The sequence below is a fragment of the Apteryx mantelli genome, chromosome 31, assembly GCF_036417845.1.
Source record: "Apteryx mantelli isolate bAptMan1 chromosome 31, bAptMan1.hap1, whole genome shotgun sequence".
Lineage (NCBI taxonomy): Eukaryota > Metazoa > Chordata > Aves > Apterygiformes > Apterygidae > Apteryx > Apteryx mantelli.
The window spans coordinates 337,840-354,315 of record NC_090008.1 but is presented as its reverse complement, the minus strand read 5'-3'; the positions used below and the strand labels follow the sequence as shown (position 1 = coordinate 354,315).

Here is a 16,476-nt window from a genome sequence, read left to right as displayed (position 1 = left end):
GTGTCTGGCCGGTCCTGGGGTGCCGGTTCTGGGTGTAGGGGGGTGCCCAGTCGGTTCTGGGAGCGCCAGTCCCGGCTGTAGGGGGGGCCCACTCGGTTCCGGGGGTGTCGGTCCCGGGTGGGGGGGCTCCCGGCCGGTCCTGGGGTGCCGGTTGGTCCCGGGGGTGCCGGTTCTGGGTGTAGGGGGGTGCCCAGTCAGTTCTGGGGGTGCCAGTCCCGGCTGTAGGGGGGCCCACTCGCTTCCGGGGGGGGCGGTCCGGGTGAGGGGGTGCCCAGCCTGGCCCGGGGGTGCCGGTCCCGCGTGGGGGGTGCCGGCCGCTGCGGGGGTGCCGGTGCCGGCCGGGGCGCCCCAAAGGGTTAATGGGAGTCGGGGAAGTTGCCGGGCGGAGGCGCGGCGGGGATTGGCCCGAAGTTGGCGGGGCGGGGCGCGCTCGGGCCGGGCCGGGCCGGGCCGGGCCGGGCCGAGCCGCCCCCCGGCCCCCGCCCCCGGCCGCCGCCGCCCCCCGCCCCGCTGCCGGCGGAGCCATGCGCCCCGCGCCGCTGCTCGGGCTCCTGCTCTGGGCGCCGCTGCTCTGGGCGCCGCCGCCGCCGGTGCGCGGCCTCCGACACGGCGTCCACTGGAACGGGAGCAACCCCAGGTAGCGCCCGCCGCACCGGGGCCGCCGCCGCCGCCGGGCCGGGGCCGCCGCCTCCGTGCGCGCCGCTCCGCTCCGCTCCGCTCCGCCCCGCCGGGGCCGCCGGGGCCGGGGCCGGGGCCGAGCCTCCCGGGCGGCTCGGGGTCGCGCTCCGGCAGCGGCGCGGCGGCCGCGGGAGCCCCGCGGGGGCGGCACCGTCGGCGCTCGGCACCTGGGCACGGGCCGCCCGCCCGCCCGCCCCCGGGGGACCCCCCCGGGCGACCCCCCCGGGCCCGCGACGCCGGGCCGCGCTGATGGGGAGGGACTGGGGCTCCGAGCCGCGGGGCTCCCTGGGGTGAGGCCAAACCGGCGGGCACCGAGCCTCTGGGCACCCCCGCGTGGCCCCCACCGGGGGGCTCTGAGCCGCCGGGCACCCCTGGGTGACGTGGGGCCGGCGAGCACCGAGCCCGTGGGCATCCAGCCAGCGGTCGCCCCTGGGTGGCATCAAGCTGGTGGGCGTCCCTGGCTGCGGTGGCCCTCCCAGGGCCACGGGTCCCCGCGGGCAGTGCCGAGCACCGAGGGACCATGGGTCAGGGTGCCCCGGCGCTGGCCAGGGACCTCTCCTGCGTGGGGCAATGCCCACGCACCAGCGGCAGGCAAGAAGCTGTGGGGTTTGGCTGGGAAGGGAGTCAGGACCTGGAGGCTCCGGATGCTGTGGATGCCGTCTATGTGGGACGGTTCTCCCGCTCACCCTTCAGCTGAGGTCCTTCTGCAAGCCCGGGTGTTTCAGACACCCCAGCACGGCAGGCGCTGTCGGGTACGACCCAGTCCGTCCCTTGCTTGGACGTGGGGTGCTGGCTGCAGCCTTTGTCTTCCCCCATGGGCTGGTGTCCCGTCCTGTGCTTGCGTCCAACCCATCCCTCTTCGCTTCCTCCATTTTAGGCATTTCCAGTCGTTCCTGGTGCTGCCCTGGGCCTGGGGCTCCTCCAGACATTGGGCAGGAGGCAGGGGGCTCCATGGATGTGGGCTCGGGGGCATCGTGCCTGCCTAACCCTAACCCTGGGGCTCACCCGTGGGGGCTCTCGTGCCCGGGAGCGGCAGAGCCGGGCTGGAGCAGATGAGCACACACCTGGGCAGGGCTCGGGGTGCCGATGCCGCGTCGTTCCCCGGGACAGAGCTGGTTCACGGGGATGCGGAAAGCCACGGACACAGGACACAGGTCCCCCCGGCCCATGGGCATCCCGCGAACACGGTGGGGCCGGTGCTCGGCCCCGGCCAGGGTGCTGCTCGCCCCTTCACGGGGTCAGGGTGTGGGCCCTGGTCCCTGGAGCCCTCAGCCCTGCCCGGACCCGTCCCGGACGGTGTAGCCCGGCGGGAACAGCCCGGCCAATGCTCTGAGTCAGCAGGGATCCCACGCCTGGTCCTGTCCTTGAAGAGCCCCCGGGTTGGGGGGGGCTCAGCTAGGTTTGAGCCTCTGCGTCTCCCCAGTGCCGACAGCGCTGCCGGCCAAGTGATTAATGCACCGGCCCCTGCAGCAGCTGCCAGGAATCTGTGCCTGGTGTAAACACTGGCTCTCCGTGCACCGGAGCACGGGCGGGGAGGAGGGCGCAGGGGCTGGCGGCCCCCCTCCCCAGCCGGGGGCCTCCGCGGCAGCCTCTGCCCGGGCCCTGGCAGGACGGCAGCGTCCCTGCGAGCCGGGCCGGGGAAGCGGGCGAAGAGTGAGCTTGGTCCTCGCTGCACCTTCCTACCTGGGCAGCTCGGGGCTGAGGCACCCTGGGCGGCGAGCGGCGGCCAGGGCAGCGGCGAGGCTGCCGGGTGTGTGCTGGGAGTGCTGGGGCCGGTGTGGGGCAGAGGGGCTGCCCGGGCTGCGCAGCGAGCAGGGAAGGGGCTGGGGGTGCGCGTGGGAGACCACCCCAACCGGGGACAGGGGGCGGTTGCTGCGCCGGTGGGCGGTCAGAGCCGCGGTGCCCATGCCGTGCCGTGCTGGGCTCCTCTGCGTCTGCCCCGTCGCTCCCGGCTGCATCTGCGGTGCAGCTGGCAAAGCCTCATGGTGTGGAAAGGCCCCGGGCGGCAACTTCCCTGATAGCCCCGGCCCCGCGAGGAGCCGGGCTGCTAATCCACTGGAATCCGGGACTGGTGCTCCGGAGCTCGGCCCGGCTCTGCCCGTCCAGCCGCGGGGCTGCCGGCAGAGAGCGGGGGGCTCTGCTCAAGGCCAGGGCTGCGCCGCTGCCCCGGCACGTGGGCGAGCATCGGCAGGGGTATCCGGGCTGACATGTGCCTGGCTGCAGCAGGATCCGGCCGGCTGGAGTCACCACCAGCCCGGGAGAAGCCTGGCGCGAGGAGAAGGTCCCCACCCTGCTGGGATGGGGAGCAGCGGAAGAGGGGCTGGTGCCCCCGCACAGACGCGGCCGCACGGGCCTGGCCCGGGGCAGCCGGTGGGGCAGAGCGTGGCCATGTGCGCTTGCCTGCAGAGGTGTCTGTTCCACCCGGCCTGGCCACGTGCTGTTTGCACAGGCGTGAGCTCATGCTGGCCCAGTGGTGTGCTGTGCCCGTGCAGGTGCCCGGGCTCGGCCCCGCGCCGCACCGCGGGGGACCATCCCCCCCGCCAGCCGGCCCCTCCGCAAGCGCCAGCCCAGGCGGGCTGTGCCCGTGTGCCTGTGCGGGGCGGCGCACGCAGCCAGCCCCATCCTCGCCCCTGCCCGGGCATCCCCACTCATCAGCGCCGGGGGCTGCGAGGCCGGTGCAGGGGCGAGGGGCTTTGCACCCCTGTCTGTGTGGCCAGGCTCCTGCAGGCCAGCCCGGCCCCCCGGCCGCGGCTGCCGAGCCCATTGAGCTCCAGTGGGCTGCGGCTAATCGGAGCTGATGCCTGTTTGTTTGGAGAGGCCGGGTGCCCGGTAGCTGTTTCAACAAAAGGCCGGAGCCAGCGCTCCCGGGGAGCCAGCGGCCACCCGGCGTGCCGGGGTGGGGGCTGCGTGCTGGGGGCCTGGCTGCGGGGCCGGGGAGGTGCACGGGGTCCCGGCAGCGCCACCTCCCCGGCTCCCCCCCGCCCGGCAGGTTCCTGCAGGACGACTACGCCATCCAGGTGGCCATCAATGACTACCTGGACATCTACTGCCCGCACTACGAGGGAGCGGCGCCCGCTGGCCGGGCAGAGACCTTCACGCTCTTCATGGTGGACCGCGAGGGCTATCGCGGCTGCTACGAGACGCCTGGCGCCTTCAAGCGCTGGGAGTGCAACCGGCCCCACGCGCCCTTCGGGCCCGTCCGCTTCTCAGAGAAGATCCAGCGCTTCACGCCCTTCTCGCTCGGCTTCGAGTTCCAGCCGGGGGAGACCTACTACTACATCTGTGAGTGCCTGGCCGCAGCGGGGGCAGCCGGGCACAGGGGAGTCTGCGGGCACTTGGGGGGTCTGGGTGCCCCAGGGAGTCTGGGCAAACAGGGGGGCTGCACGCACGGGCCTGGAGGCACCAGGGGTCTGGGCATACTGGGGACTGGATGCGCTGAGGTCTGGATGCATCCGGGATCTGGGTGCCTCAGGATTGGGATGCACCAGGGATCTGGATGCAGTGGGGGTCTGGATAGAGCAGGTGGTCCGGATGCCCCGGGGGTCCGGGCGCCCCGGGGTCCGGGTGCATGCGGGATCCGGGCACCTTGGGGGCTGGATGCAGCCGGGATCCGGGCGCGCCAGGGTGCGGATGCCCCGGGGGTCTGGGCGTCCCGGGTGGAGGCCATGTCCCGGCGGCCCCGGCGCCGTGCAATGCGACGGGCAGCCAGGAGGGGGCGCCCCGCGCCCAGCGCTGGGCCGGTGCCCGGAGCCGGCGGGGGCCGCCCGGGCCGGGGGTGCGGCGGGCAGAGCCCTGGCCGGCTCGGTGCACCTGCGGCGCGGCCCGCCCTGACGTGTCGCCTCCGGCCCAGCTGTCCCCAGCCCCGAGAGCGCCGGGCGGTGCCTGAAGCTGCGAGTCTCCGTCTGCTGCAAGGCCACGAGTGAGTGCGGCGCTGCGGGACGCGCGGGGGCTTCGCGCCTGGGGTCCCTCGCGGGGGTGGCTCTGCCGGCCGGGCGCTCCCCAAAAGCCTTGGTGCTTCGTGGGAATTCAGCCTTTTCCCGCCTCTGGGGAGGTGCTGGAAGCGGGGTGTTCCCAGCTGGGGGCACTGGGCTATGCTGGGGGGACCGGGCTGCCGGGGGGTGATGCCAGCTCCCTGGGGTTAGCTGGGCACCGACACCTCTGGGTTTTGTTTCAGCACCGAAGCCGGTGACGGAGGTTCCCAACTCTCAGCCCCGCGGGCGAGGGGGGCCGGAGGGTGAGTACGGGGCCGGCGGGGTTGGCAGGCCGCGGGGGACCAGCTCTCTGTAACCTCTGCTCTTGCTCTCGCAGACGTGGTGCCGCCCGGGCGCAGCGCAGCCCCGGCCCTGCTCCGGCCCTGCACCCCGTGCCTGGCTCCCGTGTTCCTCGCCCTACTCTGGATCTGACCCCCTGGCGCCTGCGGGCAGCGGACGGGCTCCTCCGCGATACTGGACGCTTGCAAACGTTCCTGTCCCACCACAATCCCACCGAGAGGCTGAGCCCGGCCCGTGGGGCAGCCCCTGGGCCATGACTCGCCTGCCGGACCCCCATGGAGCCCGGCCAAGGCCAGGAGCTCCTGGTGGGAAGGTGAGCAGGGTCCGCGGCATCTCTCCAGGCTGGCCTGGCTGCGTGCGGGACGGGGGCCGGCGCCCTGGGCCATGTTGCAGTGTCCCCTGACGGGTCCCTTTCCCCCAGGGACCTTGCTTCGCTGCCGACGTCCCCAAGCGCTGGCCCTGACAGCCGCCCTGCCCCAGCGCCGGGCTCCCCGCGGATCCTGGGATGCCTGCGCCGCCCCGGGGCTGCTGCCCATCTTGTGCCTTCCCCTGCGGACACCCTGCTCCGTGGGGCCCTGATGGGGCCGCTGCGGCTCCGGGGACCCGCCAGCCCCCACGGACACCGACCAGAGCTCGTCCACCCAGGTGGAGCCCAGCCCCGGCAGCCCTGCGCGCCCTCGCCTCGTCCTCCAGCAAGGACACCGATCTGTCTTCCGCGAAGACGCCCCCCTCTCTCTGCCGTTTACCTGTTCGTACGGTTTGGTTTTAATCCCTGTTAGTGACTGATCCGAGCAATAGAGAGTTTGCAAGATGGCCTCGCCCTCAGGCCGTGCAGCCCCCGACCCGCGCGAGCGCGGGCGCCCCGGGGGGAGCGGGGTGCGGGGGGGCGCGCCGGGGGCTTGCCGCTCTCGCCGTGACCTTCGAGCCTGGGGGTTTAATTGCAGCGATTGATATTGAGACATCAGCTCATGTCACAGGGAGAGCTTTAATTACAGATCATCTGCCGGCAATTAGCGTGCGGCGGCGGTGCGAGAGCCGGCCGCTGGCGCCAGCACCTGCGCAGCGGCAGGGGCAAAGGCAGAGGTGCCGGCGGGACCCTCTCCCCCGTGGCGCCCGCGGTGCCCCCTCCTCGGCTGGCCTCGGGCCGGCCGCAGCGCGGTGGTCGCCGGCCCCGCCGCCCTCCCTGCATCGCCCTGCGCCGCCTGGCCCGCGGCCAGCGATCGATGGGGACGCAGCGCCGCCGCGCCGCCCGCGGCACCCGCCGATGTTAACAGCATGTTACCGCCGGCGGGAGCTGGGGGGGCTCTCCAGGGCCGGGCACGCGCTGCAGGCGCCTGCTCCCCACGCCAGCAGCTGCACAAAGCCCGGGGAACGGCTGCAGCCCCCGGAGCGGCGCCCCGCCGGAGCGCAGCTCTGCCTGCCGTCACTGGCCCCCCCGCCCTGCGCTCCCGCGCGGCAATCAGCCCGCGCCAGGCGGAGCTGCAGCAGCCGTAGCGCCGCCGTAAAGCACGGCGACCGCCCGCACGCGAGCCTTATCCATCTGCAGCAGCCGCAGTCGGGACCTGGCTCCCCTGGGAGTGCTCCCAGCTCCCTGCTCCCAGCCTGCTCCCTGCCCTTTGCCGAGGGGGTGCCCGGCTGCTGCCGCGTGCCGATGCCGTGGTGCTCGGCGCGAGGTCGGCATGGGAGAGGAGAGGCTCTGGGATCCCCCGGCGCTGCTGGGGGCGACGGCTCCGGTGCAGATGTGCAGCCGCGGGAGCGGGAAGGAGCCGACAGCAACATGCCCCGGAGGCCCGGGCTTTTCCTGCCGCTGGGAGGGATGCTCGAGGCTTGCAGAGCGAGAGGCAGGGAGACGGGACGTGGGTCCGGTCCCCCGCGCTGCAGCATGGCTTCAGGCGGAGCGCGTCCCCCTGCATTCCTCCTCCAGGCCCCGGCCGAGCCCCCCGCGTGGCACGGTGCAGCATGGCGCGGCACGGCGTGGCAGCGCCCGGCTCCGCGGCAGGCGGTCCCCTCCCTGCGCAGGCGTTCCCGCCGCCCGCTGCAGTGGTGCTCGGCACGTCAGACAGGTTTTATGGCTTCGCCGGAGAAACTGCTCAGCGAGGGGCTGAGCGAAAGCATCGGCCGCCGCCGCCGCAGCCCTCCCCCTCGCCGCCTGGCCCTGCCCGGCCCCCGCGGCCTGGCCGTGCGCGGGGCGGGGGGTCCCTGGGGCCCCGTGTGCCTCAGCCGGGGCCCCGCAATGCCCCGGGGCCCCGCGCAGGGATGCTTTGGGGACGGTGCCCCATCTAGGGACACCCCGCCCGTGGGGCGGTGCCGGGGCTGTGCCCGTGCGGGGCAGCCCCTCGTCCCCCCGGGGATCCCTCGCACCCCGCGTCCCGGAGCAGCCCCTGGAGCGGGGCCCTGCCCTTGAGAGGGGGTTGCTTGGTATGCCGGAGCCAATGCTGGCTTCAAATCCCATCGACTTCCAATGAGCAATGCCATCAATAAAAGCTAATTGATGGCACGGCCGTTCCAAATCAGATTCCCCGTCCCCTGAATCGAATTGATGGCTCCGCGCCCCGCAGCCAGCCGCGGCAGAAATTGAATCTATTAAAGGAATAGGTTCCATTATCCCTTCCCTTCTGTCTCGCAATCTCCCTGCCTCGGGGCTCCCTCCGAATGCCGGCTCCCTCCCGGCTCCCCACAGCCCGGCATCAGCCCAGCCGCGGCCTCTGCTGGGTCGCAGGGCACCGGGACTCCCGGCTTCCTGCCAGCCTGCTCCCGCTGGCTCCGGTGTGCTCCAGGTGCTGGGTGCTCGCTGGTGGGTCTGCGCTGTGGGGAGGGCGCTGGGGCGAGCGGGGCCGTGGCGGCGTGTGCCATCGGCCCGAGCCGCTGTGCCCACGTGCGCTGCCCCAGGAGGGCACCAGCACCGTGGGGCCCCCTCGGAGCTGCCCCAGCCCCACAGCCACGGCGGGACCCGGGCAGCCCCGGGCCTGGCAGCTGCCCAGGCAGCTGGGGGTTAAACCCTCTGAAGTTGGAAGTAAAAATTTATCACCAGGAACAGAAAATGATGCGAAGCAGTAATATGCAGCCCTGAGATTAACACGGGGATAAAGAGGCGGCTGGCCGTGCCAACAGCCCGGGAAATACGGCGTCTGTGCCGCTGCAGGGAGTGGGCTGGGGCCGCGCCGAGCCCAGCGCCCCGCTCCTGCCGCAGCACCGGGCCTGGCCCTGCCGCCGTGCCGCTGCTCCCCGTGTGCCCAGCGCCCACTCCGGCTCCCCGCGCTGTCCGGCTCCGCGCTGACCTACAAATAGCAGCGGGAGCTCAGCGAAGCGCCGGCCCCCGCTGCGCTGAGTCAGCGGGTTCCCGCGCTGCTGCCGCGCTCGCTCCCAGCGCCGGGCGTGCGCAGGGAGGGGGCCTGCAGGCCCTCCGCCTCGGCACGGGGCAGCGCCTGCGCCGGGCGTACCGGGGCTGGCGGGGAAGGGCAGGGCGAGCCCCGGGCCCCTCGTCGCCCCCTGCTCCGCATGTCCTGCGGGCCGCAGCACAGCAGGGCAGGCCCGCTGCAAGGGGGCATTCGGCACCGGTGTGCAACGTCCTGCTCCCAGTGTCCTGGACCAGCAACGCTTGGACACGAGGCCCAGCACGTGCCTGTCCTCAATGCCAGGAGGAATTGGCTGTGAGCCCGATGCTTGTGGTCCCCCATGCACGGAGATGCCCATGTTCCCCCGTGCTCAGCAATGCCCTCGCTCCCCCGTGCACGGAGGTGCTCATTCCCCCCCCCCGTGCACAGAAATGCCCATGTTGCCCTGTGCACAGCAATGCCCTCGCTCCCCCGTGCATGGAGATGCTCGTGTCCCCCCCCCGTGCACGGAGCTGCCCGTGCAGCCACGCGGGCCTGGCCCCACTTGCCACCCCTCCACGTGGCTTGCCCAGCCCGGGGCAGACAGCACAGAGGGCATTGCCGCCGGCTCCGGCTCTGCTCGCACGGTGCCCCAGGGCCGCCCCTCCGCGAGCCCCGCTGCCCCGGGGCGGGGGGTCCCTGGACACAAAGGGCAGGAAGCGGTGGCCCCCCCGTGGCCCCTTTTGTGTCCTGGCGGGTGGCGAGGCAGCGCTGGGCACGGCTGTCAGGGCACATTTTCCACCCCAGCCCTGAGCCCCTTTGCCCGCCGGGCTGGAACACGGCGCTTTGTCAGGGAATCGATGCCCCTCGCCGGGGCCTTTTCTCCTGCCCGAGATGGGAACTGGCAGGTCGACAAGAGGCCCCAGCCCCGGCGCTCCGTGGTGCTGCACCGCGGGCCAGGGCCTGGCCTCCGGCACTGGGGTGGGAGCAGGGTCCGGAGGGGCCGTGCAGCCCCCCGAAGGGCCGGGAGCAGGCGATGCTGCAGGAGGAGGTCGCCCCTTGCACAGCGCCCGGGACCCCGCCGCGGCCAGCTGCCATTGCCCTGGCCCTGCAGGCTGCTGAGGGGGGAGGCAGAGCCGCACCGGAGCATCTGCTGGGAGACAGGGAAATGGCTCCGTGTCACTATGGAAACAGGGCCGCCAGCTCCGTCACCACCGAGGGGGAGAGGCACGTGCCAAGCCCGGGGGGAGCGGGGTGCCGGGGCGAGCCCCCACCCCATGCATACCACCGCCGCCAGGGTCCCACGCGTGGCCCCAGCCTGGGCACCGCGGCCCTGTCGCCTCCCCACTGCTCCCGCCCTGCCGAACCCGCTGGGCACCGGAGCAGCTTTGCACCCTGCCATGGCGCCTGGGATGCCCCATGCTGCAGTGCCTGGGACGCTCCGGGCCAGCTCTCGATCAGGTCACCGATGCCACAGGGCGCGATGCCGCCCGGCCGTGCAGCTCTGCCCCGGTGCAGCCAGTGTGAGGCTGGAGCCGGCGCTTCCATGAGCCGCCGTCTGATGATGCGCATTGTCAAGGTTATAATTTAGCAAAACGCTCAGCAGGGGCTTTGGAGGGAGCCGGCCTGCGCCAGCTAATTATGCCGAGTGGCACACACCGAGCCCACGCCTGCCATAGCAATGAGGGCACGCGGTGGGACGGAGAGCAGGCGTGTGCGGTGCACGCAGGCCCCCGCGCAGAGGAAGGGCCGCCACCGGCGCGCACGGCCCAGGTCCCGCTGCACTGGGCGGGAGCACGGCCCCGGCTGCCTCTGCCTCCCCTGCTCTGCCCTTCTCCTTGCTCAGACCGGCAGGTCCCATCCGGAGCCGCGATGGGGCAATGCACCGAGGGGCTCGGCGCTGCCCCAGCCCCATCCTGTGGCCGCCTGGCGAGCTTCCCTCCCCGCCGCCGCCGGCCGATTCCTGCTGACAGGGTCAGGGTCGGCGCAGAGGGCACCGCTGCTTATCTCCGCTGGCCGGGGGCCAGACCGGTGTGGCGGGGCCGGGGAGGGCCATGCGCGCGCGGGGCGCGTGCTCGGCAGCCTGTGCACCCGTGGGATGGTGCCCCGGGGCTGCACGAGCCCGGTCACCTCTGCGCGGGTGCGTGCAGCGTGCGGGCGGCCGCACCGCCACTCTGCACCATGCCTGCGTCTGCCCGCACGCTGGTCCCGCACGTGCCTGGGGGCCGGTGGCGTGGCCCCCCCAGCCTGCGCTAATCCTGACAGACAATAATCCTGCTGTGCCAGAGTCGGGCGAGCGGTAGCTGCCCTTGCGACTGCAGAGCGATTCAGCTGGCGGCTTTGTCGGTGCCTGCCTGCACCTGCTGCATACTAAGGGCCGGCAGTGTCGGAGCCGGCTCTGCCCAGCGCCCGGTCCCCGCGGCTGGCAGGGCTCACCCCGCGCAGTGGGGAGTGCAGCCGGCGCCGCCGGACCTGCCCCATGTGCGAGCGCAGGGGACGGGCTCAGCACGCGCCCCGGGACGGTGCCGGCAGCGCAGGGCCGGCAGGGCTGCATGCACCCCTGGTGCGCGGTGCCAGGGCACAGCCAGACCCCGGCAGCGCCCACGGGACCCGGAGGGTCTGTCCCAGCCCCGGCGCGATGGCCCAGGGTGGCTGCAGGTGGCTGACAGGACACAGGCATGGGGCACAGGGCGCAGGCATGGTGCGTGGTGCACAGGTGTGGGGCACAGGCATGGGGCACAGGCACGGGCACGGTGCACAAGCGTGGTGCATAGGGCAGGTCTCACACCTGCGGCTCGTGCCTGCTTTTAAGCATCCCCGTCCTCCGCCCCTAATTGGTTTTAAATGGAGCCGAGTCCATCCTGGGAATCTCTGGCTGGCATATGCCCAGCTGGCAGGAGGACAGCAGAGCCACAGCTCAGCCCCCGGTGCTCAGCAACGCGGCTGGGAGGAAGATTAGGAAAATAATGGGTTGGTGCAAACGATACGGAGTTAACCCCCAGCGTGCTGCACTCCCCGCACCCGCAGCGGGGCACTGGGAGGTGACGCTGAGGGCAGGGAGCTGCAACCAGGCCGTGCACGGGCCTCAGGGCAGCATCTTCCAAGGGTGCCCGGGCCGGCTGCCTGGCGGCCTGGGCTTCCCCGCAGCCTGGCGAGGCCGCGAAGCACGGCACAACCGCGCTGCCCCCTCCTTCCCCTCTCCGCAGGCACCTGCCTGGCACAGCTGTGCTGGCCTCCGTGTATGCTGATCCGCTCCACATGCCTTTGGCCATCCCAAGGAGCGGGAGCTGCTAACGGGCTTCCCTGACACGGCCTCATTGGCGTGCGAGAGCCCGCCGCCGCCCAGGCAGCACCCAGCACGCGGGGCAGGACGCGGAGCGACCGCAGCTCCCGGGCTGCCGGCGATGGCCAGCGTGCCGCGGCCGGGAGCACTTACGGCAGGAAGCCGATCGATGCGCTGAATTATTTAGCGAGGCAGCCGTGGCAGCAACGCCCCGGCGTGACAGCGGGGGCACGGGGCCGTGCTGGCACCGCGGGGCCGGGGAACCCCAAAACGTGGCCCGAGCGAGCGGAGACGGTGCAGCCCCCTCGCCCCCCACAGCTCGGCCGGCCGCTGTCGCAACCCCCCGGCAGAGGATGCCCTGAGCGGGGCGCTGGCCTGGGGACTGAGGCAGAGCCCCCGCGAGCTGCTCCGGCCCTGCTCCGCTGGCCGCGGGGCCGTCACCTGCAGTTCGTGCCCCAGCCGGGCCGCCGTGCTTATCAGGCGAGCGCCGATCTCTCGCGGCGCGGCCCCCTCCAAAGCCTTTTATAAACGATGCATTATTAAAAATACCCCGTGCCATCACTCACGGCCAGCGTGTCTCTGAATGCGGCACGGGCGCTGCATCAAACCTGATAAATATTTCAGGCCCTGAAATCTCCCCGCACCTTTATTTCTCATCCGAGCTGCTCCCAAGCACCCCACTGCCGCCCCTCCGAATTTATTAGCGCGGTTGCTCCCCGGCGCCGGTGCCTGGCACGGAGGGCAGAGCAGAGGCCGGGGCCAGGACGCCGGGGCTCTTCCCTTGGCTCTGCTCCCCCTCCCCCCCCCCCGTGCCTCAGTTTCCCTCCCTGGCTGCGGGGGAGGCTGCTCCCCCCAGGACCGGCAAATTAAGGCAGCGCTTGTGCAGCTCTTTGAAGATGAAAGAGGCCACATAACCGCAGCGCATTTCCATCTCAATGCGGCTCCCCCGCTGCTGCGGGCTGCGCCCCTCCCCGAGCCGGGCTGCGGGACGGCGGCGGGGGCTCCCCGGACGGGGGCAAGGTGCCCCGGGCCGGGCTCGGCTCTGGCCCCGCGCACTCCCGCCGTGCTGAGTGCTTCCCGCTTCGCACCGCTGCCCACGGGAAGCAGGGTGTGGGGCAGGCGGGAGCAGGGACGCAGTCCAGCGCCCTCCCTCGCCGCCACCCCCTGCCTCCGCCGGCGCTGGCGGCAGCAGATGCTAATTGCGGCGTGATCTATGTTCGGCGGGAGCGGGATATTGATGCTGCCTGTCACCCCTCTATCGGATTAACGTCACTTAGGCACCGGTAATGGGCGGCTCATGGATCCGCAGCGGGGGCTCAGGCAGCGCCGAGGCTCCAGGTGCACACCGGCACCGAGCGGGTGCATGTCGGCACCGTGCGGGTGCACACCACTGTGCCACCCGGGCCTCCCCAGGGCTTCGCGCCAGGCAGGTGCTGGCATTTGCCCCCAGGCCAGCGCGGAGACCAGGCCGTCAGCCAGCCCTGGCCTCGTGCCCGCCACTCCCCGCAGAGTCCCCGCGGCTGATGGATGCTCCAGCGACGGCTCCATCGCTCTCCACACCTCGCCCGATGCTTCTGGCCTGGCTCAGTGTCCTCGTCCCATCCCCAGGGATGCTGCACCGCGGTGGTGCCGTGCACCAGCCTCCACCGAGCGCGCCCTGCCCCAGCAAAGCGCCCGGGGCGGCTCATCCTTGCGCCACCAGAGCATCCATGCTGTGGCTGTGCCAGAGGGGCTGGGCACGGGCCGGGGCTGCTGCTGGCGGATGATATTGGAGTGATCTTGAGGCTGGGAAGGGCGAGGAGAGGAGCTGGCTGAGTCACCCGGTGCTGGTTGCTGAGCCAGGCGCTTGCTGCCAGGTAGCTCCTGCTGCGGCACGTGGAGCAGCAGCCGCCGGGGCCCCCGACCCGTCTCTGGCTGCCATCGACCACCGGGAGCATGGGGCTTGGCCCAGCTGGGGGCCGTGGGAACGGCGGGAGCCGGCCGCCGCCGGAGCCGCTCCGCGTGTGCACGCCGCGGGACGCCCCAGTGCCAGGGCAGACGCGGCACCATGGTGCCCGCGCCGGAGCCAGGCTTCCTGCGAGCCGGCAGCCAGGGCAGGGAGCCCGCGAGAACCCCGTGAGAAACCTCCGGGGCTGGCACGCTCTGGAGCCAGGAAGGCGTGCGTGACCTAATCCCGGCAACTCCTCGAGGAAGCTGATTTCCTCCAACAGCCCGGCTCCGCGCTGCCAGCGCTGCCCGGCTCAGGCGCCTGGGCGGGCGGCTGCCACTGGAGTGGCAAGGCCGCCGGTCGCTTTTTTGCACCGGTAATTAACCCTCCTCCGTGACTCTGTGCCATCGCACTCCCCGCCAATTAACTCAAGCCATCAAGATGCTAATTAACGAATCACCCCCCGTGTTTGTCTCCGCAGCAGAGCTCACCTCCGGCCACCCACCGCACGGGCCGGCCGGTCCCTGCCGCTCACCCAGCTGCGATGCGGCTGGCGGCAGCCGTGCCCAGCGCTGTGCCGGCCCAGCACCTCCCGACGGGCTCCAGGGCTCCGGCTGCTCCCGCAGGAGCAGCAGCTGCATCAGGTGCAGGGTGAACCCAGCCCGTTCGCGGGTGGGATGGGGTGCTGGGGGCTCGGGTTCGGAGCTCGCTGGCCTTCGCTGCTCCTGACCCTGCGTCAGCTCTCTCCGAAACCCAGCTCCCAGCCTGGCACCTCCGCAGCGCCAGGCCTGGGAGCCAACAGCTCCGTGCACAGGCTGGGGGGGGGGGGGCTCCGCATTTGCAACCTGCCTGCAAAACACTCCCATGTGCGGGGCAGGTTTGGGGCTCTTCCGTGGCCCCGTGGCCGGGAACCCCCCAGCGCGGACGTGTGGCCACCCCCAGCTCTCCCCAGGAGCCGAGCCGGCCAGGAGCTCCTGGAGATGCTGATGCGGCGCGACCATCCATGAGGCCTTCATTCAAATTTAAAGACCGACACGTGGATGGGAAAGGGAGCAGGAGGCTGCCGAGCCCGGCGCACCCGGCTTTGGGCCATGGGAGTGCCAGTGCTGCGGGATGCGTGCGAGCTGGCGGCCGCCTGCACGCTTGCGTGGGGCTGCCTGCTTTGAACGTGTAAGTGCTGCCAGTAGGTGCTGGCACATGCCGGTCGCCGCCTGGCTCTGCGCGGATGTGCCCGGCTCTCCAGCCGCCTGTGCGTTCCCGAGTGCCGGTGCCACGCCGGTGTCCCCGCGCCTGGCCCTGGCTGCCGGCGCCGTGTGCAATTAGCATGTTCTTGCCGTGTCCGGCCGGACATGCGCCGGCGCCTGGCTCCTCCCCGGCAGGTCGGGAGCCGTGCGCTCAGTGCGCTGGGGGACGTGTAGGTGTGGCTGGTGAATATTTCATGCCCTCGTTCGCCGAGCCCGTTCTTGGTTACGCGGCTGCCTCCTCCTCGCGCTCCCGCCATGTTTATTTATTTAATGAATTATTTATCAGCTCCCCCTCTCGCTCGGCTGGTCGCTGCTCTGCCGCCGGCGCCCCCCTGCTCCCGCCCCCCGGTTCCTGGCCCAGCGCGATGATTTATTGAACGCTGGCTCTGCTTTGCGGTTGCGACATGCTGTCACAGGAAGCCGTGGTTAAATATTAACCAGGGCAGGCGGAGCGGGCTGCCCCTGCCCCAGCGGGCACCTACGGCAGCGCGGGACCTGCCACACGGCTGGGACTGGCCAGGCGCTGCAGCCTGCCTCGGTCCTCCTGGGGCCGCCGGGGGAGGCGGACACTGCTCGCATCCTCCTGAGGCCAAAGGCATCCGGCTGGCAGCGTCCCCAGCGCCCTGCCAGCATCGGCCCAGCCGAGGCATCGCTGCGGGCTCTCCCGGTGCCTGGCGGAGCAGCAGCCCTCCCGCGCGGGGAATGGGGCTGCCGCCACGGCGCGGGGAAGTGACTCAGAGCCCCGGTGACAAACAGCCTCCCCCTCGCGCGGAGCCCAGCCAAGCGCCGGCGCTGGCCCGGCTGGTGCAGCGTCGCGGGTGCCGGGATGCCCCGCGCACGTCCCCACCGCCTGCGATGCTCCGGCCCCATGCGCGCGGGAGCTCTGCGGCGCCGGCGGCCCCCGGCGCGCTGCTGCATCTCGGGGTGCTCCTGTGCCCACCGCGGGAGCCGACAGGTGCATGCGGCCGTGTGCGGGGTGTTTCCGCACAGGAGCGCGTTGCCATGTGCGGGGGGTTTCCATGTGGAGGTGTGTGTTGCCATGGGCTTGCCGAGCGAAGGCGTTTCCATGGCGGCAGGCGCCTTGCCGGTTTCCGTCCCTTCCAGAGGGAGCGATGCCCGGCCGGAGCAGCAGGAAGGTGGCAGCAGGTGCCGCGGCATGCGGGGACCCCAGGTCCTGCGGGCAGCAGGGAGCAGGCAGCACACGGGGGCCATCCGGGGCCCTTTTCCACATGTTGTATTTTCTCCACTTCACTTCCCCGGATGAATAATTAATAGACGCTTTTTTGGTCTGCTCTGTGCTTTCGCCGGCCCCTTCCCCCTCGCTCCCGCGGGTGCCCGGCTCCCCGGTGCCCCGGCGTGTGTTGAGCCGCGAGCGGGTCACACGTGCCCAGCACGAAGCTGCGCCGTGGGGACGGGGGCCAAGAGCTGGCCGGGCCTGCAGCTCCGGATGCCTGGGCCCCACAGCTCGCTGGGTGCCGTCCGTGCCGGTGGAGCGGGCGCGCACCCGGGTGCGAGCACGCAGCGGGGGGGGGGGGTGCACACGCACGCCCACGTGTGCACACGTGTGTTTGGGCGTGGAGCGTCTGGCACGCGGGGACCTCGGGGCGGTGCCGTGCAGGCGGCAGTTGCTATGGGAAATCGTCGGCATGGGGAGGCGGGTGCCGGCGCCCAGCCTGCCGCACCGGACCCCTTCCCCGGCAGCCCTGGGGCAGCGGCACCTGGAAAACACCTGCCCAGCCGCGGCTGTCCCGGGCACCCC

General features: G+C 72.1%; 1 protein-coding gene across 1 annotated transcript; it reads left to right on the top strand.

Annotated features, from left to right (window-relative positions):
* The first annotated feature begins 504 nt into the window (after positions 1 to 504).
* Positions 505 to 5,762, top strand: EFNA4 (ephrin A4). The gene is made up of 6 exons (XM_067313528.1): positions 505 to 637; positions 3,668 to 3,960; positions 4,529 to 4,597; positions 4,853 to 4,912; positions 4,987 to 5,262; positions 5,371 to 5,762. The coding sequence occupies exons 1-5, from the start codon at positions 525 to 527 to the stop codon at positions 5,079 to 5,081; spliced, it is 630 nt and encodes a 209-aa protein (XP_067169629.1). The 5' UTR covers positions 505 to 524; the 3' UTR covers positions 5,082 to 5,262; positions 5,371 to 5,762.
* The last annotated feature ends 10,714 nt before the right edge of the window (positions 5,763 to 16,476 follow it).